General features: G+C 32.4%; 2 protein-coding genes across 3 annotated transcripts; both read left to right on the top strand.

The window, feature by feature from the left end:
• The first annotated feature begins 739 nt into the window (after nt 1-739).
• Nucleotides 740-4,773, top strand: LOC142619702 (uncharacterized). 2 transcript variants are annotated; one of them, XM_075792932.1, is made up of 6 exons: nt 740-1,191; nt 1,828-2,704; nt 3,175-3,289; nt 3,369-3,527; nt 3,629-3,685; nt 4,211-4,773. In XM_075792932.1, exons 1-6 carry the CDS (start codon nt 927-929, stop codon nt 4,487-4,489), a joined length of 1,752 nt encoding a protein of 583 aa, XP_075649047.1. In that variant the 5' UTR covers nt 740-926; the 3' UTR covers nt 4,490-4,773. The 2 variants fall into 2 exon arrangements, with proteins under 2 accessions (XP_075649047.1, XP_075649046.1); XM_075792931.1 differs by having other exon boundaries at nt 3,626-3,685.
• A 3,652-nt stretch (nt 4,774-8,425) lies between these two features.
• On the top strand, nt 8,426-9,591 carry LOC142619098 (uncharacterized). The gene has a single exon (XM_075792162.1). The coding sequence runs from the start codon at nt 8,541-8,543 to the stop codon at nt 9,408-9,410; it is 870 nt and encodes a 289-aa protein (XP_075648277.1). The 5' UTR covers nt 8,426-8,540; the 3' UTR covers nt 9,411-9,591.
• Nucleotides 9,592-24,834: the final 15,243 nt, after the last annotated feature.

Here is a 24,834-nt window from a genome sequence, read left to right as displayed (position 1 = left end):
ACCATTTGAGATACTTGGTGCGACCTAGCTATAAGGCGGAGAGAGAAAGAGAGAGAGAGAGAGAGAGAGAGAGAGAGAGAGAGTTTGATAATTAGAATGTTTATATATTAAACAATTAGTAATTTTTTAAGGATAAAATTGGAAAGAAAAGTTAAAACTATAAGGAGTTTTATAAGAAACTAAAACAACTTTGTTTTACTTAGAAGGCTGAAATAACAAAATTGAAAGTTAAAGATGACAAAAGTAAAAGATTTCATTTGTATTTTTTCCTAATTAGGTTATATAGACAATAACAAAGTGCCCATTTAGTAATGTTTTCCTAAATTGCATCTTTTCAAAATAAAATATTTTTTTAAAATTCACTTTTTTAAAAAAAGTATAAAATTTTCAAACAACCTTCCTTTCAAAAAGTTTTTTTTTTTTTTAAAAAAATGAATTAAATAGGCACAAGCTCTAATTCATATAACTTCTTAAAACATAAACAAAGAAGAATGAAAATTTCAAAACACTTTTTCATATTTTCATTTCTTATAAAAAGAACTAAAAAAAATATATATATATATATATATATATAAATAAATAGGTGTATAAATTTAAGAAACCACGGGCTCTACTTGTGTGTATTACGTTGTAGCCAAACAAAATTCCCCCCCACATTGCCTTGCTCACCAAGCAAAACACAATATTCCTTTCCAAGATTTCACATTTGCTATAAATACCCATGCTGAGCCTCTCACTCGCTCTCGCCCACTGAGTCTCTCTCTCTCTCTCTCTCTCTCTCTCTCTCTCTCTTTTCAAAACCATGAATAGCCTCCGTTAGGGTTAGGGTTTTTGATTCTCAATGATCTCTCTTTCTCGTGTCTGAAAGACCCCTATTCTCTCTCTCTCTCTCACTCTCTCTCTCTGTCTTTCTCTCTCGCTCTCTAATGGCTAGGCAAGAAAACTTAAACTTGTTTGCCCTTTTGGGTGATGAAGCAGAAGACAGCGACGACGTTTCGACGCTCATCGAAACCGTCGTGAAGGTCGACCCTAGAGTGGCGGCGGAGGAGAAGAGGAAGAAGAAGAAGAATATGGGGGCGGAGAAACCTATAGGTATCGATTTGGATGTGGATTCCAATAACTATAAGAACAACAGCAACAACAACAACGTGGTCGATATGAGAGCGAAGCGTATTGTGCTCCCTGAACATGGTGATTGTTTCTTTCTGATCATATTCTTTCTTTTTGTTTCTGGGTTTTTTTTCTTTTGGGTTTTCTTTTGGTTTCTTGTTCTTTGGTTTTTTGTGTGTTTGGTTACTGAGAAATCGGAAGGAAGTAATGGGCAATGGAAAGAAGTAAAAACTGGGGTGATTTGTGCTGAATATGAATATGTTGAATATTGTCTTTGGGTTTGTAAGTTTGTACTTTGTTATTGTTAATCTCATTTAGTCACTCTGTAGTGGATCTATTCACTAATAAAGTGACTAAATGTTAAGGTGGATTTTTTCCTGGCCAAGAACCACTAAATGCCTTTCATTTGTTATTTATTGAAATGATTTGTGAAAAAGAGTATTGTGTGCAGGAATTATATATTGATTTGTGAAATTAAAGTTGCATTATGTTTTGGGATTTGTTTTTCTGAGTCGATGACTCAATGATGTGTAAGGGAATCACAACATTTCTGATATTGGGTTATTCTGGAAACGGTATATTGTGATTGGGAATTGCAGGATTTAACTTTCTGTTTATTATGTTTTTCTCCACATGATGCCCGTTCTTTAAATGTTTAAGAGTGTTTCACTTACATTCTGTACTTGTTTATTTATTTTTTAAATTTCCAATTTGCAGTTACAAGAAGAGATATTGTAGTAAATAAAAAGCAGTCAGACGAGCAGGGTCAGAGTCGTGGTTCTGAAAGGTTTGGGCCAGGTGGGAATGGTTCTCAACGTAATTATGGAGTGGCTGATGGATATCAGCGTAACAATGGAGGGCGGAGTGGTTATCAACGGAGTAACAGGGGATCTGATGGCTATCAATCAAATAATGGAGGGGCTGATGGATATCAGAGAAACAATGGAGGGCGTTATAATGGAGGTGCTGATGGATATCAGAGTAACAATGGAGGGCGGAGTGGTTATCAACGGAGTAACAGGGGATCAGATGGCTATCAGCCCAATAATGAAGGGGGTAGTGGTTATAATGGGAACAATGGAGGGGAAAATAGTTTCCAGAGGACTGAGGGAGCTGATGCTGTAAATGCAGTAGGGGATGGCTGGCAGGTGCAGGGGCGTGTTCGTGTCAGTGGGGGCAGAGGGAGAGGGGGAGGTAGGGGAAGAGGCCGTGGTAGAGGGAGGGGATTTAATGAAGGCCATGAGTTTGGAAGTGAGAACCAAGATGTTGTGAGCAGTTATCCATCTGATAAGCCAGGCCAGGATACAAATGATGGTGGCAGTGTGGAACAGAATGACTTTCAGGGTGAAGTCCTCGAAAGTGAGGCTCAATCTGATGAGAGACCTAGAAATGTGAATCGGGGTACTGGTGGTGGTAGAAGGGGTAATGGTAGGGGAAATCATGGTTTCAGGGGACAAGATAGCCGTCCTTATGATAGACAATCTGGACCTAATAATAGAAGAGGTGAAGTGTCTAATGATACTGAAGCGAAGGAAAACCATGGCGGTGATATTGGGACTGCAGTGCAAGTTGATAACAGTGCTGGAGCTGAATGGTATGCTCTTTCTACAAATGACTTTTAGTATACGTGTAATTCTTTTTTCTGTGTTCTTTCATTGTTCTTATTATTAATCTTGCTGCTTGGCCAGTTTAAATTTGCTGTTTGTACCATATGTTAGGGAGGTTCTCTATTTGACCTTTCCTTTTGTATGTGATATTTTACTTTTGTAATCTATGATATCAATTTTCATAACTGGAAAAAAGAAATTGACAGTGAGCTATATATCATGTTGAAAATGCTTAACAATTCACAGGGATGGTTATAAATTCAGATATAAGATTTATATTGTGGAAAGATATAAAAACCATAACTTAAATCAAAGTATTGGCTGATATGCTTTAGGATTGTGAGTGGTTGAAGTTTTCTGAGAGAGGAAGCCATTGCCAAGCCCAGCTGAATTGCTCTATTGATATGTAGACTTTATTCTGATTTTTATATATTTATTTAATTCTTGTATATAATAGGGATATTCCTGTGACTACTGAAGAACCTAAAGATGCAGAGCCTGAACAAGGGAAGCTTAAAGCTCAAGATAATTCTGAAAAGAAGGCCAAACATGCTGATGATGATGGAGAGAAGGTAAGGATATCATTCATTTCAAATTGTCAAGGTCATCTTGTCAATTGAAACTTAAATGGATCTTTTGGCTTTCTTACAGAATATGACACTTGAAGAATATGAGAAGGTGCGTTTTGAGAAGAGGAAAGCGTTGGAATCTTTGAGCAAGACTGAGCAGAGAACGGTCACTGTTGATAAGGATTTTGAGTCAATGCAACTTGTTGAGAAAAAGAAAGATGACAGCCTTGTCATCAAACCGGTGGGTAAACTAGTTTGTAGTCTTTTTTCTTTTTTCTTTTTCATTGGTTGTATGTTTTATTTGAATGGTTTCATGTTGCTTTTCTAATGTTAATCCAGAAGTCTGAGGAGAAGCTTAAGAAGAAAAATAGCCTTGAAAAAGACGACAAAGCTCGGAAGGTAACTTATGACATTCCCTTGCATGCAATGTGTTCAGTTCCCTTACTTTTTTTGTAGATCTCTTCATTTCTGTGATAATTGTTCTTGGCTGATATATGTGTTTACATACCAAGAAACAAAAGCTTAAATATGTATTTGCATTGCCGATTTGATATTTTCTGTCTAACATTTTATATTAACAATATTAAATCAGTTCTTTACTTTGGTTAGTAAATCTGTCCCTGATTCAACTATATCTGAATCATGTTTATATCACTTATGATATTTTATGCATGGCAGCTATAGTGTACTCTTTCATGGTCAAAATTTATGTTCCCACTGTGATGCTTGATTCATTTGGTTAGGGGAATAGTATCTGCACGTTTTCTTCTCTGCACCATAGTCATGCGGTCTTTCTGTTTTATTTATATTTCAGTTCTTTTCTTTTAGACATTATATCCATGTAGTGCAGAGGTGGAGGCATGGGTGGATCCAGGGTTTATCTCTGTATGGTATTCTCATATAATACATTTGTTTTTCTTGCAGTCGATGAACATTAATGAATTTCTGAAACCTCCTGCTCGTGGTGGCCGTGGCCGTGGCCGTGGTCGTGGTCGGGAGCGTGGGGGCCCAGGTGAGTTTAGGGGTGAACGTGGAAGTCGAGGTGAGTTTAGGGGTGAGCGTGGCGGCCGAGGTGAGTTTAGGGGTGAGCATGGTGGCCGAGGTGAATTTTTGGGACTGCGACCTCAGGTGGAGGATGTTCCTGCACCTAGCATTGAAGACCCTCAACAATTTCCTGTTCTGGGAGGAGCTATCAAAGCCTGAATTTTGTTGGTCGTTGGATTGATTTTTTTTGTTTCATTTTAATTTTTCATCTTATATTGGGGGAATAGGTTCTAGCTTCTACTTTGGCCATAATTTTGAAAACTCTTTGGAGGGTTTCTACTTAGGCATCTCTCTTCTTTTGGAACAGCTTCTAGTTTCTACTTAGAATCTTGTTGTCACATCTATGCTTAACAGGATTTGGCAAAAATTTTCTATGTGTATTATGCGATTCTGTTTCCGTGTTTCATTTCTTATGATAGTTATATTATTAGTTTTTCTGTCAAGAGTTTCCATGCTAGTTTTGGTTGCTTGACTGATCAACAGAAGCAATAAATGAAATTTTGGTCATCTTATGTGAGATGTAATTTTGGGTCTTATGCTTATAATTGTCTGCAAGTGAGCATCGTTATGCCTTCGTAATGAGTGATTTACTCTTCATAGTTAAAAAAGTTCTGTGAGGGTTTATCTGAATTCTGAAACCATTATTGTAATTTTTGTTTTGAGCTTATAATTGTCTGCAAGTGAGCATTGATATGGCTTCTTAAGGAGAGTCATTTCCTCTTGATAGTTCCGTAGAATTTGAACATCTGAGCCTTAAATTTAAGACATTAATCTTGCTTCTCCCGGCCACTACTAGCAATCAGCATATTGCAGAATTAGAGAAGGGTGTCAGTTTCCAATTTTAGAGTCATTTGCCTTGATCACCAAATTTTCTGCTATTTAATTAACTATTGTTCACTTGGAGTAGCATCACTAGAGTCAGAGGCTTGGACGAATGGGCTCCACATGGAGTGATCTATATCATCCAGTTGAAAATCTAACATGGCCATATCTATCAACAATCTCAATTCTCAAAGTGGATGCGGCAGAAGTTGTACGCTAGGCAGCCAGGTCCAACTGGACAGGCTTGCTTAGTTCATGGGTTTGAAAGGATTTGTTTGGATTTAAGGATTTAAAACAAGGGGCTTTTAAAAACAAGTTATAATATATTAATATATAAATTTAACTATTAATGATGAAGTAAATGTTCAATTTTTTTCCCAAATAAAATCACTCTGAATTGAGTCTGAATTTGATAAGGATGCACTGTAAAATTCATATTTTACACAAATTAATAAAAAATTTCCACATCAACATTTTACTTAAAATTTAATACGTTTTATCACACTTAATAACATCTTAATAAGCTCTTAATTTGGTTGGATTTATTTATGGATATTAGAATTGATTGGGTATAGTTGTACTTATTCTTAAATATGTAATAAGATGATATGACATGTTAAGATTGGAGAGGTAAAACATGTGTTTTACACCACATCCTTATAGAATTTAATCTCATTTGAAATCACATTTTACTTCTAGATGTTAATTCTACAGCTCAAATTCCATAAATTTCATCAATAAAAAGAATTGATATTTCTCATATTTTATGTTGATTTGTGGCACATATGAAAAAAAAAATTAGTTTAAATAATTTTAATTGTGATTAATATGATTTAAGATTGTTTAAAATTCACAAACTGAATTGATGAAAAAAGAATTTATGATCGAGAGGTTGTTTTTGGATTTTTTTTTTTTTCTCTCCCTCTCTCTTAGGGATGGCAATGGGGTGGGGCGGGGTGGGGCTGAAGGATGGGGTCTTCGTCCCCGCCCCGCAAGGTTTTGTCTTGCCCCATTTCCGCCCCGCCCCGCATGACGGAGAAAACTTTTTCACCTCATCCCTGCCCCTTGGGGCCCCGTGAAGCCCCGCCCCACCCTATAAAACTCTACTTTTTATTAATTTTCCATACAACTAGTATAATTTATTTAATGAAACTTATTTTATTAATAAAAATATAGTTGAAATTACAACTAAATTTATCCCATCAAATCAAATCAATTTTTAGAAAAAATTGAATAATATATCCAATTGTATAACAAGACAATCATAAAAAAAAATAAAAAAATCTCATAGTACATAACAAAATAAAGACAAAGAATCACGTTGGGTAGAATAAAATAAGCTAATATTGATATGTTTGTTTAATATAGTAGGGTTTTACGGTATAAAAAATTTACAATTATAACACTTAGCAAAGCGGGGTGGGGCGGGGACGGGGAGGGGCGAGGTGGGTCTAAAAGTCTAAACCCATCCCCGCCCCGCTCCGTAGTATGGGGCTAAAATCTTGCCCAATTCCTGCCCCACCACCTTTGCGGGGCGGGAAAAACTTGCACGGGGCAAAGCGGGGAAGGGCGGGTTAAGTGGGGCGGGGAAAAATTACCATCCCTACTCTTTCTCTCTCTCTTTAACTTGGCATCTCTTGGAAAAATATATGGCTCGATCACTGACAATATATGTCTAATTAATAAAAGAATTCCAACATAATTCTTGGTCTAATAAGAAAAACTATTTGATATTATTTACAAATGCAATCATATTAATTAATTAATAATAATTATTACGCAAAGGAGTAAAAATTGAGGGCAGAAAACAAAATTCAGAATCAGCAATTGGTATCACTATCAATCATCAACCCATGACCTTACCAATTGCCTATAATGGGCTCTTGGTGCCATTTGTCTATTATGGCCTCATGACCTTTTAACGAGTTGATCCACAGATTAACTTGAATCCAAATCGAACCCTTGCTAGGGTAATAAAACTATAGAACCAATAGTGGGTGTGTGACCAAATAAAAGATAAATGATAAGGGACCACAGTTTAACTTATTGACAAATATAATAAGCCTTACAGAAATAGTTTGAGCAGAGAGAGAGAGTTGTTGAAGTTCCCTTGGGGGCAAAAGGAAAACAAAACAAAACAACCCCATATTCCAAAATCATGGATGAATATAAAATTCATGTTTATCCAATTGGGTTGAAAATTTCCCCAACCTTTAAACTCTTCGCAATCACAAGAGCCAGTCTTTGCTCCAACCGAACAAAACCGGGCCATTCCACCTCTTAAAATAAGCTCAAGTACCCAACTTCAACCACGTGCCTGTCTTGTGATACATCACCACACACACACACGCTTATTCCCACAACCTTTGGATTATAAATGCTAACAACATATACTTTTTCACAAGTTCACCATAAAAGCCTACAAGTGTCAAGTTGTTAGTACTTAATAGTAGGTCAAAAAAATTAATGCTAGTGGTAGAATAGACATATGAATCAGTAATAGCTTGCCACCTTAATTTTGTTGTGAAATTGTTGTGTTCTATAACACTATTCTAACAAATTTTATAATTGATAAAGTTATTAATTGTGAGTGATGAAAAAAAAATTGTAGGTCTATGGGTATCAATTGTGTGCATGGTTTATAATCAACAATTTTATAAAAGTCTCCTTAAGGGATGCTTTTAGCCTTTTAAGACATTTGTTAATTGAAAATATAAAAAATTTCTAAAAAAATCATTAAAATTTTTATTTTATCATAAAAAATTTCTAAATATACATCCTAAACCAATGTTTTTAAGTAATTTATTATTATTTTTTTATTTTATAATCGCTGAAGTTATCAACTGTGAGCCATGAAGAAAAAATCTTGGGTCTATAAGTATCAATTATGCGCATGACTTATAGTCATCGAAAACTTTTTTTTTTTTGGAAATAATTTCAACCTATGGAGGACCAAAACACCAATCAGTTAACAAAACCACTAATCATGAGTTCAACAACTATTTTCGCAACAAATTTCATAGTTGTGAAATAGTTGTTGTGAAAATAGTTGTGTGGGTACAACGTAGTATTATTGCTGACAAAATAATAAAATCGTCCGCGTCAGCGCAACCACAGAACTGCGAATAAACTCAGAAGGTGCCCTTTGGATATGCTGCCATGTGTACAGTCCTACTAGGATACTCCACAGCATATCCTCAGAATTATCAATTCTCAAAGCCTTTTAAAAGCATAGCTCTCTCCGAATATTCCCATTTCAAATTCTCTTTATAAGTACTTTCAGAAACGTAGTACCAACACAACCCCAAAAAAAAAAAACACAACAAAAGTGATTTCCAAAAACAGTTTTTGGGTTTTGTTTTGTTTCGGTTTTTTTTTGAGGACAGAAATGTTAAACGGGTTCGTTAAGCCAAAGCGAGTCACTGACCCGCTCGACGACAAGGTCAGAGCTCAACTCGTTACGTCGCAACTGAGCTACGTAGGCAGCAGCGGAAGCGAGCACTCGCCTTGCCTTAGCCTCTCCGAACTCGTCCACGATTTCCTCGAGAACGATTCCGATACCGAGTCTCAACTCGCTTACAACTCCGACTCGGAGCGAGTCGACTCAGTCTCCGACTCGGTCGAGGCTGTGGAGACCATCGTCGACCTGTGCAACAGCAATGTCAATGCCAATGCCTACGGGAAGTTGCTGAAGTGCCACGTTTTGGAAGCGGTCGAAACGTTTTCGTGCTTGAGATCGAACCGAAACGTTTTCCTTCGAAACGTGATGGCGTTTTTAAGAGGTTTGGGGCACAATGCGGCTGTGTGTAAGACTAGGTGGGAGTCCACATCGGGGCTCGCAAGTGGGACCTACGAGTTCCTTGACGTGGTCCAATCAGAGTCAACCATGTGTCATTCTCGATATTTAATTGACCTGGACTTTGCGACTCAGTTTGAGATTGCGAGGCCCAATGAGGAGTACTTTAAGCTTGTACAACATTCTTTGCCTAGGGTTTTTATTGGGTGCGGTGAGGAGTTGAGGAAGTTGGTGAGGATCATGTGTGACGTGGCAAAGAGATCATTGAGGAGTAGGGAACTTTCTGTGCCTCCGTGGAGAAAGAACCGTTACATGCAGAACAAGTGGTTTGGTCCGTACAAAAGGACCACGAACCCGGTTCATGATCAACCGGCTCGACAATTTATGTTGCCGGTTGGAGGGGTTAAGTGTCGGCTTGTTGGGTTTGACCACCCCCATGGGTTTTTTGTTCCTACTAGATGATATATGCATTGTTATTAGTTATTCCCGAATGATTTGTAGGGTTTTTTTATATTATAAAAACAAAGCTTCTTTCCCATAAAAAAAAAAAAAAAACTTCTTACTTTATTTCTTTTTGGCTAAAGTGGTTTGGTAAATATGTAATCATATACTTCAAATGGCAGGAAATATTTTGATCTTTCTTTATATGAGAAAAAAAAAAAAAAGACAGACTATATCATGTGCAAGAGTGTAATCGATTTAGAGTTTTGGAAAGTTGATTGGAGGGTTAGAGAATATTTAATTGATTTTAAGGGTAATGATTAAATCAATGATTATTAAGTAATTTTAGAATTCTCTCCTCTTAGATGTAAACTATTTTGTAATGATATTTGTAGTTACTTGTAACTAGGCCTGTCCAAGACAACCAGTTGACTCGACCCACCCCCAATTCCAATGACTCGATTTGGAAACCACACAATCCAACTCCTGTGACGGGTCAGCGGTGGTTTCCAAGGTACCCAACCCGATTCCGTCAGGTTAGTTGGTGGGTCCTTGCATCTAGACTAGATTTCAACCAACCTAATCGACTCCTCCACCAAAAAGGCCACTGATCTCCACTGTTTGAAGATTTTTTTTAGTCAAATCTTGCCATTCATGGCCCGTTTTTGGCTAAATTCATCGGATTTCGGCCAAATTTGCCGAATTTTTGGCTAGATCTAGCAAGTTTTGGCTAGATCTAATTCCAAGCGAGACCTGACCACATTCCGACAAAGATTTGTCTGAACTGACCACATTTCGACAAAGATCCATCCGAACCGACTTGACTATTTGACTGGTCGGTGGTGGGTTTGGAAATTGTTTACTCGACTTGGTCGGGTCGGTTGCGGGTTGGGCACAAACTCGACCCAGACTGACCCGTGGTCACCCCTACTTGTAACATAGTATTTATATTTAAATTGTGAATTTAACATAGCTCCAATCAAATAAGTTTGGTAAGTGAGTTGAGATTTTGTTAGCAATAACGATAATGCAAAAAAGATATTTATAGTAGCTTTTACCTTTTGAAGGTTGTTGAATAACCTTTTTTTTTTTTAATTTAATTTTTTATAAATTGAATAATGTTTTTATATATTGTGTTTTTAGTGTATGCTTGTTCCTTTTTGTCAATGTTCTTTAACAAAATTTTAATAATAACTCAAAAAGATATTCAAAGTAGTTTTTACCCTTTGAAAGTTGTTGAATAACATTTTTAAAAGACAAACTGAATAACCTTGCTATATAGTGTGTTTTTAGTGCATGCTTGTTCCATTTTGTCAAGGTTTTTTTTATTAAGAAATTTAACTTTAGAACATGTTAACCAAGAGAAAATAGCGTACAATTGGCCGTGGTTGAAAACTGAACTTGCATATTATTTTACCCCAAAATTAATTGCTTTTTTATTTTCTCTTTCTTTGAAGTTTTATCTAACAATGTTTTTGAAGTGATTGAATTCAATATTAAAAACAATCCAAGCAACAATTGAAATCAGGCTTAAACTAAAACCCTAATTTAATAATTAAAATAATTGAAATCAATCATCAAAGTAGAGACCTTATGTGGAAGAACATGAGATTCTATTATGTGGTGCTCATGTGGCGCTTTATTAGAGTAGTTATATATTTAGCATTCTACATTTTCCAAACAATGGGTTGATGTTTTCAATTAGCAAAACAACTAATATACCTTTATTACTTTAAATGCTTTAGATAGATTCAATGGATAACTTTTCAGTTTTCTCTTTTCTGGGTAAGAACTAAATTCAATGTAAAATCACAAGAGTCAAATTTAATGGATTGAGTTGTCTCTACACATTTTTCATATCAAGCATAAATAACAACCTCTTTAAGAGTTTTCCTTCAAGAAATAAGTTCAATATAGAATTGTAGGAGTCATATTCAATGATTGGGTAATATGATTATTTATCTTTACACATTTGTCCAAGATAAACTTTGATGGAGCGATTTTTAAAGAACAAAGCTGGAGCAGGAGTTTTGATTCGAGATGATAATGGGTTGCTCATTACAACATTGAGTTTCAAACAGGGTGATCGATACTGTACCGGTACTGGCCAGTGCACTGGTACCGGTACACTTCTATTTTGTACTGGAAAAAATACCGGCCGCGTACCAGCCAATTTCGGGCAATACCGGCCGGTACAGAAAAAAGTTTTTTTATTTTTAGTTTTGTAATTTTTAAATTTTTTTAAGGGTATAATGGTAACTTATTTACATTAACTTATTAGTATTATTTGTTTTCTTAGTATGTAACGAACAACTAAGCTTTCTATTTTTTATATGGTGTTTTTTTTTTCCTTTTAATTGATACTAAAGTCTAAAATTACGAATAATTTGTTCTGAATTGAGGTAATGTTTTATGATAAACTTTTATATTTACTATAATATAAGTGAAATATTATATGCTTATAAACATGGTTCTAGAGATTTTGGTGTGTGTGTATATATATATAAAATAGCGGTAAATCCGAAACGGTACACCGATATTGACCAATATCTGAAAAATATCGTACCGGTGGCCAAACCGATACAGCCTCCGGTATGGTATTGACTTCCTTGGTTTCAAAGAGAGAGCAATTTAGATTTAGAGGAGGCAAAAGTGGTAGGGGCTATCCAATCTATTAATTTTGCAATTGAGATATGTGTAAGAGACATCATCTTAGAGGAAGATTAGAAAATGTTATTGACAGGCTTCAATCTAAGGAGGAAGAAAATTCATGGTTGGGAGCTATGGTAGAGATATCATCTTAGAGGAAGATTTAGCAAATGTTATTGGCATGTTTCAATCTAAGAATAAGTATTATCCATAGTAAAAAAAAAAAAAAATTCCATATAAAAAATATATAGTTTTTTTATAATATATTTTAAAATAAATTTATACCATATTAGTGTATCACATGAGAAATAGGCTAGTTTCTTATAAAAGAAAGCCTAACTCAAATGCCCGAAGTTGAAGCTTGCTTTTAATTGTTCGCTTAAACATTGAATAAAAGGAAGTAGAGTTAAGTAGAGAGAGACTCACATGAGAATTGAATTGTTGTTCTTGATAGCGAGTAAGAGGTAAGAAAGCTCAATTGATTTTAACTCCATGTAGAAAAATACATAGGGATAGAGGGAGACTTGGCCCCCCTAATTTTTTTTTAAAAATATTAATATATATATGTACCAATTTTAGCAATTTTATTCTATAAAATTACACTTTTCCTTCTTAATTTTGTTTTATAAAATTACACTACTATAACTATAAACTTTTCTACAATATTTTTTCAAACTGTTGAGATAGTAAATTTTTATTAATTTGCATCTGGGTTCATTATTTACATCACATTTTTACTTACTAATAACCACTCATCACATTAACAATTTGTAGAAAGTTTGTAACTTAGCATTTTTCTCCTTTTAAAGGCTAGATCTAAAATATAAAACAAAATAAAAAAGCCCAAAAAATTACCCAACCAAAAAAATTACCAATTGTAAAGCTAAAAACAATTAAGCCCAATCAACTAATTTTACTCAAAACAAACAACCTGGCCTTTTAAAAAATTTGAAACAAAATAATTTTGTTCATACGTAGATGCACACATAAAAAACACTAATATATAAACCATTAACTGTTAAGCAACAGAGTCGGAGGCTAGAGTCGTCGCATGCAACTAACAGCAAAGCTGTCCCCTAACCTCAAACCCTAGCTCTATCTTGGAAAATACATTATTGAATTTATAAACTTTGAAAAATTTCTTTAGACGAAGAATTTTAAATCCTAATCAAGTTAGGATTTATAATCAACTTAAGAATTATAAGGGAAGTAGATATATGCTGCATTGTTTCTACTGATTATAAAGAGTCATGTATATACCGAAATAAAAATAAAGTTGATAATTCATAAATGCAAGAAAATAAAAAGAAGAGGCATGAACGTACTAAAGTTGGAAAAAAAAGTTAATAGGAGAAAAAAATTAAGTTGTTGCTTCTACAAAAAGAAAGCAGTTGAAAAACAAATTTAAAATGGTTGATATTCATAAATACAAAAATCTTCTCAAAAAACAAAAAATCCTACACTATTGCTGAAGAGAAAAAGTTGATATGAATAAATAATTAATGAAATAAGTGATTGTTTAAAATAAAGCTAACAACAAAAGTAAAAAGCTGTGGATAATTTATAAAAAAGAGAAATAATATATTTACATCATTTTTACAACAAATTTTATGTGACAAATTATTATTGATAGTTGGAGAAAAAGTAATTTAAGTTGTGGATTTAAATTAGAACAAATAACAACTTAATCTATGATTTGTTGTAAAAGTATTGTAAAAATGTTGTTAATTTAACACTTTTTCGTATTTAAAAAAAAAAGAAGAAGCCTAAGTGTATTGTTACATGAGAGAAAAAAGTGATAAGATTAAGGTTTAAAAAAAAAAAAAAATAGAAAAAGATATAAAAGGACCCGGTTCAAGATAAACTGGCTCGGAAGCTGAAGTTGCAGGTTGACGATGCCGTTTCGGAGGTCAATGTCTATAACAACCACCACCGTGGGTTTTTTTTATTCCTAGTAGTACTAGATGATAAGCATTGTCGTTAGTTATTCCCGAATAATTCGTAGTGGGTTTTTTATATTATAAAAACAAATCTTCTTTCTTTATTTCTTTAGTTAAAGTGGTTTTGAAAATATCTAGGCAGAGCCTGGTTTGATAAGCCTTGAATGTGATGCATATTACGATAATGTAATATTAAAATTCTTAGTTTATTTTATTTTTTTTAATTTTACTAGAATCTAAAATTATAAAATATATCACATCACCTTAACCTCGTAATCTTCCGAAACAATGTAATGTTATATTATTGTATTGAAATTACATTTATATAAAATTACAATAACGTAATATTACGTTGTAATGTAACGTTACGGCAAACTAAACGTTCCTTTAATCGAATGCTTCAAATGGCAACACATATAGATTAAATATTATGAAATCATATGCAAGAGTTTAACCTATACAGAGTTTTGGACAATTGATAAGAGGATTAGAGAATATTTAATATTTCTTAAAGGTAATTATTAAATCATTGATTATTACGTAATTTTAGAATTCTTGTCTTAGATATCAATTGTTTTGTAATGATATTTGTAGTTACTGTAACGTAGTACTTATATTTATTTAAATTATGTATCTAACATAGCTCCAATCAAATAAGTTTTGTAAGCGAATTGAGATTTTGTCAGCCATAATAATAATGCAAAAAGATATTGAGAGTAGCTTTTACCCATAGAAGGTTGTTGAATAACCTTTTTATTTATAAGTAGAATAACGTTTTTATATATTGTGTTTTTAGTGTATGCTTGTTCCTTTTTGTCAATGTTCTTTAATTACAAAATTTTAAGAATAATTTAAAAAGATATTGAAAGAAGTTTCTCTTATAAAAATTTAAAATTTGAATAATTTTTTTAATATGTTGTGTTATTTCTGTATGCTTGTTTCTTTTAGTCAATGTTCTGCATTACAATTTTTAAACTTCAGACCATGTTACTCAAGAAAAAAAAAAAGTACAATTAGCCATGGTTGAAAACTGAACTTGCATGCGATTTGCTCTCATAATAAACTGTTTCTATTTTTTTGAAGTGTTATCTAACAATGTTTTCGAAGTGTTTGATTCAATAATTAAAAATAATCAAAGCAACTATGGAAATTAGACTTACATTGAAACCCTAATTCTATAATTAAATTAAGTGAATTTCTTATAAAAGAAAGCCTACCTCAAATGTGAGAAACTAAAGCTTACTTTTAACCGTTCTCCTAAAATTAAAGAAAAGGAAATAGAGTTAAGTAGAGAGATTGAAACTCACATGGGAATGGAATCATTGTTCTTGAAAGTGAGTAAGAGGTTGGAAAACACGATTGAGTTTAACTCCATGAAAAAAACACATGATATATAAACATGAAAGAATTTCTTAGAAAAATAAATTTAAACTAAACAATAACAGGAGTTTTTGGAAATAGTAAAAAATTTACACCAAAGAGTTCTATTTCAATTATAAAGACAAATAATATTCTTTATATATAATTGGAATAATACCATTTTCTTTTTTACACTTCTAAAGACAACCTTATTTCCTAATTGAAAGTTATTTAATAAAAGCTCAAAATAATGAGAATGTCAAAGCAAATAGAATCATTTATAATCATCCCTAAAACTTCAACTCCGACTAATACTCTTCCTTCAATTTTATTTCTCCTTTTTTTTAGTCTTTAATTAAGGAATAAAATAGATAGGATTGAGAGATAGAGCCTCTAAGCACATGCATGCTGTTTAGGATGCTAGTTCTCTATTATATGCCATTTATTTTTCAAATTTAATTCAAATTATTTAAAAATATAAAAGTCTATTTAGTTGTTGGGACAAAAATTGAAGGAATGAAAATTTGAAAAGGAAAGAATGAAAAGAAAAAACAAAAAATTCTTGTTTTCTTTCTCGTGTGTTTAATAGAGAAGATAGACTAAATTACAAATTACATATTCTAACTTTAACAAATTTCAATTTCATTCTTAAATTTTTGACTTTCAATTTTAGTTTTTAACTTCATTGTTTGTCATTCAAGTTCTTCCGTCCACATCTAATAGATAGGTGGTTGTGAAGTGCCCGAAAAGGATGTAGTTTTGTATTTTTGAGTCGCTTAAATTAAAAATAAAAATTAGAAAACTTAATAAAAACCATTTTTGGGGAAAAAAATTATAAATTTATTTGGTTTTCAAATTAATGGAAGAACACAATTTTCTTCAAGGGTCTTCTCCTCTAAAATGGGGTGAGGAAAAGCAAATTTAGGTTTTCTTGCCTTGCTTATATTTAAAAAATGGCCTTTATTTTATTTATAATCCAAATACCCCTAGGATCCTTACTAACTTATATTATTAAGTATTTAAATGTTTGGATATTAAGAATTTTTTTTTTGTTGTCTTGTTAAATATTTTGGTTTATATTATTGAGTTTCTTAGTAAAAATTAGTTTGATTTGGTGTAATCAATTTAATTGCAATTTTAAGTATAATTTTATATTATTGTAATAGGTGTGGAGTGGGTTAATACGAGGGTCTTGCAGGGCGGGACGGGGCCATGTGCGGCAAGGTTGAGGAAAGTTAGCTTGCCTTGACATGCTGGACAGGGTCAGACAACAATCCTATGGGATAGGTACGAAGCACCTATGATTTAACCCCTTTCTGCCCCATTATCAAACCTAATTTGCTTGTATCTTGAAAAATAACTTTGTAATATTCTTATAATTATAATAAGTTTGGTAACTTAAATATTTTATAATTTTTCATAATTATTTAAGTAATATGATGTAGTTTGTATATTATAAAAAAAGGTTTTACAATAGATTTCTATAAAAATGATGTTACTTCAAACTAAACACACTTTCAACCTTGATCGTTAGGGGTTTTTCTTTTTCTATTTAGGTCTCTTAAGTTTGATATTTTTCATTTTGGTCCACGTATTTGATATCATTTTCAAAATAGTCATTTCATCCATGCATGTGACTAATCTGGTCATTGAGAGAGAGAGAGAGAGAGGATTTGTTGACACTTCATGATCAAATTAGTTACAGAAATAGACTGAAGAATAATTTTGAAAATGAAATAAAATTTAGTGAATTAAAACGAATACTTTCAAATTTAATAAAAGTGTAATTTAAACTAAAAAATTATCTTTCAAGCATTGTTGATATACTCATTCTTAGGACGATAAGAAACAAAAAATTTTCACAACTTTTTAAGATAATAAAATTGATAAAGTGTGATTAGTGCTACATCAATTTCAACCTTGCAGCCAAAAAAAAAAAAAAACTTTGTAAAAGTCTCTTGTTTTTTTAGTAACAAGATAAGATAGGAGGATATGGATGGGATGGAAGACGTGGAAGTGGCACGGTTCCCAGTATAGATCATTGTAAATTATATTGATGTTGACTTGTGCTGCGAAAAATTGTCGGTGAGTCTAACACTTGGCAATTGATATTGAATACAAGCATGCATAACAAAAGGCACAGTGTTGATGAAAGAAAACAAAAGGTGACAAGGATGGTGAGGGTTTGGATAAAATTCTTCAATTCTATTATAGTATAAAGAGAAAAGGAAGTGATGAAAAGGATTGGACCGTCTTACACAGCCACAACTACCCTTAGAAGTAGAACAACAAGGGTTATGGGGTCCCTCATTCTAGGGTGCTCATGTATTTGGGGTATACAACCTGTCACTTGAGTCCAGTCATGTTGGGTGATACTTGTCACTTCATTTCCTCTCCATTGCTTTATGTCTTCTCCTCTGAAAATTGAGATGAGTCGGGACCATTCTCTGTTTCCTTTTCCATATATTTAATCGTTACTATTCACAAAAAAAAAATAATAATAATGTTGATCATTGAAATTTCTATAGCATTTTACTTTCGAAGTCAAATTTTGGATGGATGATATTTCGACACAAATTTTTCATAAAAAAAGTAAGAGAAAAAAAGAAGAAGAAAATCATCAAAACAATGCTGAAAATAAGAATCTCTAGAGAACATAAATTTGTCATTATTGGAAAAGGTGCTCAGTAGAGTTAGCATGTTGGATTGCAAACTGTTCAACTTGTCATCTGATTTGGCATAAATTTGAGTAAAACAACTTGTCCAAAAAATGAGACATAACTCACATAAGTAGAAGAAGCCAAAAAGGTCTTATCAAATGTGCTCAAGCTGTTGGTACTTGGTAAGTTGGTAGCCTTATGAATGCGATAAGAACTAACTGGTTTGATATTTGTCATGCACTTGGATTAGTCGGCAGAGTTCAGTCTTATCCTAGAATGGCACATTGGCAAGAAATGAAGTAGATATTTAAATATTTACATAGCACCAAGAGTATGTATTTTTTTTTTTTGTGGTAGAAACCGAATAACATTAAGCTAAGCAGAAACAGTGCCGTAGCCTATCATAGTACATAAGTTCACAGGTGGATTATCAAATAACAAAAGGTCTTGACTTGAACCAAATCCCTTTCTAGCCATCACATCTGCACATTTGTTTGTTTCACGGAAGCAGTGATTCATCCTCACTTGAGGAATTTGGTCGATGAAAGTCCTGCAATCCATAACAAGAGAGGCATGGTGTGGTTATTGTTGTAATCTTTAGAGAGCTGATCGAGAATAAATTTTGCATCAATTTCAATCTCTACAGCCATTAGGTTCAGGTTGATATAGAGCATTAGGCCATCTCTCAAAGCCCACAGCTCTACATCGACACTTGTGGAAACCCCTATAGAGCGAGTAAAACCTTCTATTTCCCACTATGATCACTGATAAGACTCCACCACCAGCCAAACCTGGATTGCCCAAAGAGGAGCCATATGTGTTTAACTTTGTATGGAGTGAAATAGAAATAATAAGCACAATGATAAATGTTCCTACGTGGTGGAATGATGACTTCATGGTTAAACCAAAAAACAAAGTTGTGTTGCAAAATATAAATAACTAAACTGAGGTATAGCTGATAGCTCAAACATTGTGTTTTGTAATGACAAATCTGTTATCACGTTAATAAAAAGCTAGAACTCATAATTCTAGGGGCAAGCATATTGATGCATCACTATAAACCACAATATAGCTGAGAGGTGAAATCAAAGTAGAATTTGTTAAAAGATAGTGGTCAATTGTATAACACATCTGTCAAATTTCATATCAATTGGTTGTTATCTATTATTTGATCCATAAGATCACCTTTCTCTAAAGCGCATGTACTCCTTTAGTAAGTAGGAGTGGATCCTTCTACTACATTTTTTTCAAGATTTTCTTTAACCCTTTATTTGATGAAATCTTCCAAAGAAGAAATGCTAGCTGAGTCCCCCAAGTCTAGTTGATGAAAAATCACATCAGAGTATCCAGCAGAATTGAGTTTTTCAACAGCTTCATTGCCCCTTTTCACATCTCTAGCAGTTAATATCACCTTAACTCCATTTGAAGCTAGCTGTTTAGATATCGCAAATCCTAACCCTTTATTGGCCCCCGTTTCAACTGCAATCCTATATGAGAAAGTTTGTAATAAATTAATACAAAAACAATGAGAGTGAGCATTAAGGATTCCACTAGTATATATATCATGCTTATATTCAACTAGAAAACATTAGGCAATTGATGTTTATAATTTTTTTTTCATCAGAAAGTATAGACATTGTGTGAAGCATTTTACATCCAAAAGTGTGAAACACTAATTTTTCTATAGTTAAAATAATCAGATTAACTCTTTGTCCCAGCATTCTTGGTTGTTTCCGCCATTTGTTAGAGTCTGTTTAATGCGCACAATGTTCCTTGACAATTAATGTTTTATGATTTTGCTCTTGGTGTAAGGTTGTAATTAGGGTTAAGGTAAGCTTATAGGTATTTATAATTGCATAACGTTGATATTTGTCAATAGCTGTCATAGCTAGCTTTTCTTCGTAGGGCGTGATACATGTGAGAGGTAGTTCCTTTGAAAATTCCAAGTATGAATTTTACTCACTGTTCTATTTGAAGCTGGCTTTCAACGTAAGCCATGACGAAAATTCGAAATATTATGTTTACTATTCTCACTGTCCTATACTCCTATTCATATTAGCTTTATACTAATATTTGTGAAAGTTCGTTGAAAGTTTTTTACATTGCTTTGATTTTTTTAGTTATTATTATTTTTAAAAAAATTTACTACCTTTATTTTTATTTTTATTCATTATTATATTAATTAAGATATCGTGATTTCACCTTTGGTTTGATCTTAAAAATCTTAAATCACTTTCTTTTTCAATTCTTTGAACAATTCGATTTTTGAAACGTTAGTTTGCAACTTCTCAAATGTATGTAATTTGGATTTTTTTTTATACTAAAGACTGTTTGTGGCCTTTGGGCTATAGTAGAATGCATTCATGAAATAGTAAATTTTGAATTCTCTTGCTTTTAATTGTATTTATTTGTTTTCCAAAGTGTATTTCCCAATTTTCAGGTCTTGTTGGTGTTTTTTTTTTTAGTTGTATTAGGTGAAGTTTATGAATTTTTTGTTTAAATGTTATAGTGTTAGAAATATAAGTTTTTTTTTTTTTTTTTTTAGAAAACAATAATACTTATAAGAACAAACAATGTCCCATTATTTGCTTAAATCTTTCATATATGCAATGCTTAATTCATTTAACATTTTTGAATTAATCTTTTTTTTTTTCACCTTTTAGTCTCTTTGTGATTTTGAAATTGCACAAATTCTATTACATAACACCAAATTAAGCTTATGTTGTAGGAACAACAGGCACAATGCCTAAGGTCAAGGTGCCCCCACTTTTGACTAATTAAGCATTACACCACATAAACTTACAATAGGATTGATTTCTATGATGAAGTCATTGGTATTTGTATTGCAAGTCTTAATGAAGAATGAAATTTTAAATTCCATAAGTATGTACAACATATGGAACAGGAAAATGAATTTATCTGTACAAAGTATTGAACGATAGTTTTTGAATAGTTTTGTATAACTACTCTATAATTGTCATAGTTAAATATGTAAATGTCACTTTCATTCTGAAAAGTGAGAAACCGTGAAAAACAAAGAGCAAACTAACATAGTTGATAGTGATAAAAAATTCTTTGATCAATTCCTCTTGGTTGAACGTGTGCACTCCCTATAAAACAATATCTTTTTTTTTTATGAACTATAAAACAATATCTTAATCGCACTAAGTTAAAGGTAGTATACTATTTAATCATTTTGCCAAATTTTTGTAATAAAGTTATAGATTCTATCTTCTAGTAGACGTTTGTGTTGGATGATTTATATATCAATAATCAACTATTCAAACTAAGAATTTCTCGTCATATGTTACTTCCTGAAGATCTTATTAGCTATATAGATGTTACTTTTGGTTAATGAGACAAGATCAACAAAACATGACTTTTATATAATTATATCTAGACGATACTATAATGTTATGATGGATAGGTTGGTCTTATTTTATTATATAATCTAAGTAATCATATGGTTTATGAATTTGAACAGTTATATATTGTGGGATTTATTCAAATGTTCATATGATGAAAAATAAGTTCGCTTTTTGAATTTTATTGTATTTTATATTTCTACTTTATGATATATGATTTATTGATTATGAGAAAGAAAGAAATGTTGATCTATGTTTTAGAGAAAAATATATCTATAAGAGTTGATTTGCATGTGTATATATATATATATATATATATATATATAGTAATTCACAAAGAATTCATGGTAACAATTTGGTCTAATAGTTCTCATACTATAAAATAAGAGATAACTTCTTTTATTGCATTGTATTTCAACTTTTTCCGTGCATCACGCAGATCAACAACTAGTTAAAATCTAATTATATCTCTTCGCAATCAAGGCTGTTTCTGCTATTTGTTATGAACGTAGAGTATATGTATGAGCAATATTGGACTATGGATGAATATTTAGGAGCAATATAGCCTATTGACCCTTATAATTACTTACAGGGTATTAGGGTCATGTTATAACCCCAAAAAAAAACAAAAACAAAAAAGCTAACAGATACCTTAATAATATTAATTTAAGAATTATTTTTTTTAAAAAATTTATGGGAAAAGAAAAAAAAAACTTTTTTTTTATATCTTTTTATATTTTCCATTAAAGTAATATTAAAACTTTTTTAAAATGATATTTTAACAAATACTTAAAAAACACCCGCTAATTGAACAATGCTGGTAGGGTATTAGGTTCGTGTTAAGTAAAAGTTGACTCACTTTCAACTAGACATGAAAAAGGTTGGGTTAATCAAGTTGCGGGTCAAACGGGCCGAGTTCAAAAATAGGTCGGGCCAATTGGGTTGTGAGTGGGTCGGGCTAGCCCGTATTTTCACATAAAATAAAAACTAAAAAAAAAAAAGAATAAATGCCAAATTTTTAGAGAGAATGAATCCACTCAATCAAGGAAACGAATTGTACATAATACCCTTTGCTTGTTTGTTTGTTTGTTTTTTTTTTGGTTATGTGGGCACCTACTATTATTAGACTATTATTAGTAGTGTAAACATGTAGTTGTTGATGCTTTTGCCATTTGTATTTTTTTCATTTTAATTAACTTTTTTTTTAATAAATGGGGGCATGGCCACTGCCACTAGTGGCTACTAATGGCTATAGTGTCAATGCAGTGCTTTGTGCTTTTATGTCTATGCAACTAGCACCTTGACATGAAGTCTAAATGTTTTTTAGAAAAAAAAAAAGGGTTTAAAATCAAGTCAGGTCGTGTTGGCCCTAGACATAACAAATTGTTGAGTCAGGTCAATCACATTGCGTGCAGGTCAAGTAGGGTCGGGTTGGCCCATATTTTCACATGAAAAAAAAACAAAGAAATGCAAATTTTTTAGTGCACAACGTAGTTTCCACGTTTTTAGGCAAAAGATGTGATCAGTACGGAGTAAGAATTTTTTTTCCTGTGCTAAAACTTGATTTAGATGCAACCGTAGTTATAGGAATGCTCATAAGATCCTGTGCCATTAAAGGGAATTTTGGAAACCAATTGTAATGTTCATTCCACCAAGAGAGAACTTCTAACTTTGGATTTTGCCCTTTACTATGTCCAATTGAGATTTTTTTTTTTTTTTTTTTTTTGCCTTTTGAGCCACTATTGAATTCTTTTAATTTTGTTTTGTTTACTGTTTTGTTACTTTGTGGCCGGGTTTGTGCTAGTTAGATAGATATTACTATATTAGATAGACTGACTTGGACATGTTGTTAGTAATAGTTAGTAGTCTTTGAAGTAGAACTTAGTTACTTAGTATTTAGTAGTCTTAGTTAATGAATGTTATAACTAGAAGTAGAGCTTAGTAATTAATAATTAGTGCTGCTTACTTAGTAGTGTAGTCTGTGTAGACATGGGATAGTAGATGTTTTAGGATTTAGCTTTTCTTTTGTAATTTTTGTCCCTTTCATGTAACTCTTTATTTTTTTTAATAAATATGGGGCACAACACACAAGTTCATTGTGCCTCTTATGATAATGTTATGCACCTAGGAGTAGTCTAGCACACCTTGCCATGTAATTTTAGAATATTTTTTAGGGAAAAAAAAAAATTTTAAAAACAGGCAGGCCATGGGTTGGCTCATATTTAACTCGGGCAAAAAAATCGAGTTCGGGCTAAGCCAAAACGGGCAGGTTCTGGTTGGGTCAGCGAATTTTGACCCATTTTGCCATGTCTACTTTCAACCTTATCAAAGTTTTTTATTAACTTTTATGATTTTCTCAATGTTATTGAATCACAAGTAGTTTGAGTCATATTTGGCTTTTATCAGAGTAATTATTAGTTACTTTGAGAGTAGGGTAACATGGTACTCATTCTCTCATATTCATGATGAATCTTACTAACCAAATTCATCATGGGGTTCATTATTAATGTGAGAGGATAGAGTATCATATCACCCTGATCACCTAATAATTTCCACTTTATAAGTGGGCGTTGAAGTTTTCCTATATGTAAGCTACGACATCCATTCCAATAAGGGATTTTGGATCAATTCCTGCTTACACAAAAAACTGATCAATGTCTTAGTCTGATAATAATCACCAGGAGCGGATGTCATAAGAGAAGTTTAGGATAAGTTATTTATTGCAACCCAATACATAGGCCATGACATTTTTCTATGCTCCTAAGTCCTAAATAGTAAATACCATTGGTACAAAACAAATAAATTAGAGAAAAAAAAATTGGTGGGCTATCAAAGATAAATTTCATTCGTGGAACAAAATCTAGACTCCATTATGGTAAAACCCAAATGGGAACTTTACTTGATATAGGTTTTAGGTCCCTTGAGACCATTGTTTCAACTTTCAACTAACGGATCACTGGTCTAGCCAGATGTTCAATTAAAAGTTAAATAAATAATATTATAAAAAACTTGAAAAAGGTAAAAATTGATCTTAAAATGCAAAAAATACAAAAATATTCACAATAATATATAAGCATATAATAATATATTTAATGTATTGTTAATGTTTTGGCTAAAATATTGTGTTTTCGTCCCTTAAGTTTGCATGAATTCTGTTTTTCATTTCTACTACAATTTTTTTTTTCTATCCTTAATTTTGTAAAGAGCTCTTTTCAATGGTTTAAGAATGAATATAGGAAAGAGTAAAGGATTTTTTATTTATTTAGTTTGGGATGAAAAGAAGTTTTTAAAGTATAAAAATTAAAAACGTACAATGATCATGCACATTTTAGGGATGAAAACAATATTTAGATTAATTTAATTATAGAAAAAAGAAATTATTGCCAAAAGAGAAAAGCATTACAAATTATACTAATCCAAAATAACATCCAATATTTAGACTAATTTAACTAGAGAAAATGAAAAAAAAAAA

Source organism: Castanea sativa, chromosome 12 (assembly GCF_040712315.1).
Source record: "Castanea sativa cultivar Marrone di Chiusa Pesio chromosome 12, ASM4071231v1".
Classification (NCBI taxonomy): domain Eukaryota; kingdom Viridiplantae; phylum Streptophyta; class Magnoliopsida; order Fagales; family Fagaceae; genus Castanea; species Castanea sativa.
Note: the sequence above shows the minus strand (reverse complement) of the source record. Positions and strands in the feature narration are given on the sequence as shown.

Coding starts and splice junctions, on each gene's coding strand:
- LOC142619702 (XM_075792931.1), top strand. CDS start 927: ATGGCTAGGCAAGAAAACTTAAACTTGTTTGCCCTTTTGGGTGATGAA. Junction 2,705..3,174: donor AACAGTGCTGGAGCTGAATG/GTATGCTCTTTC, acceptor TGTATATAATAG/GGATATTCCTGTGACTACTG. Junction 3,528..3,625: donor ACAGCCTTGTCATCAAACCG/GTGGGTAAACTA, acceptor ATGTTAATCCAG/AAGTCTGAGGAGAAGCTTAA.
- LOC142619098 (XM_075792162.1), top strand. CDS start 8,541: ATGTTAAACGGGTTCGTTAAGCCAAAGCGAGTCACTGACCCGCTCGAC.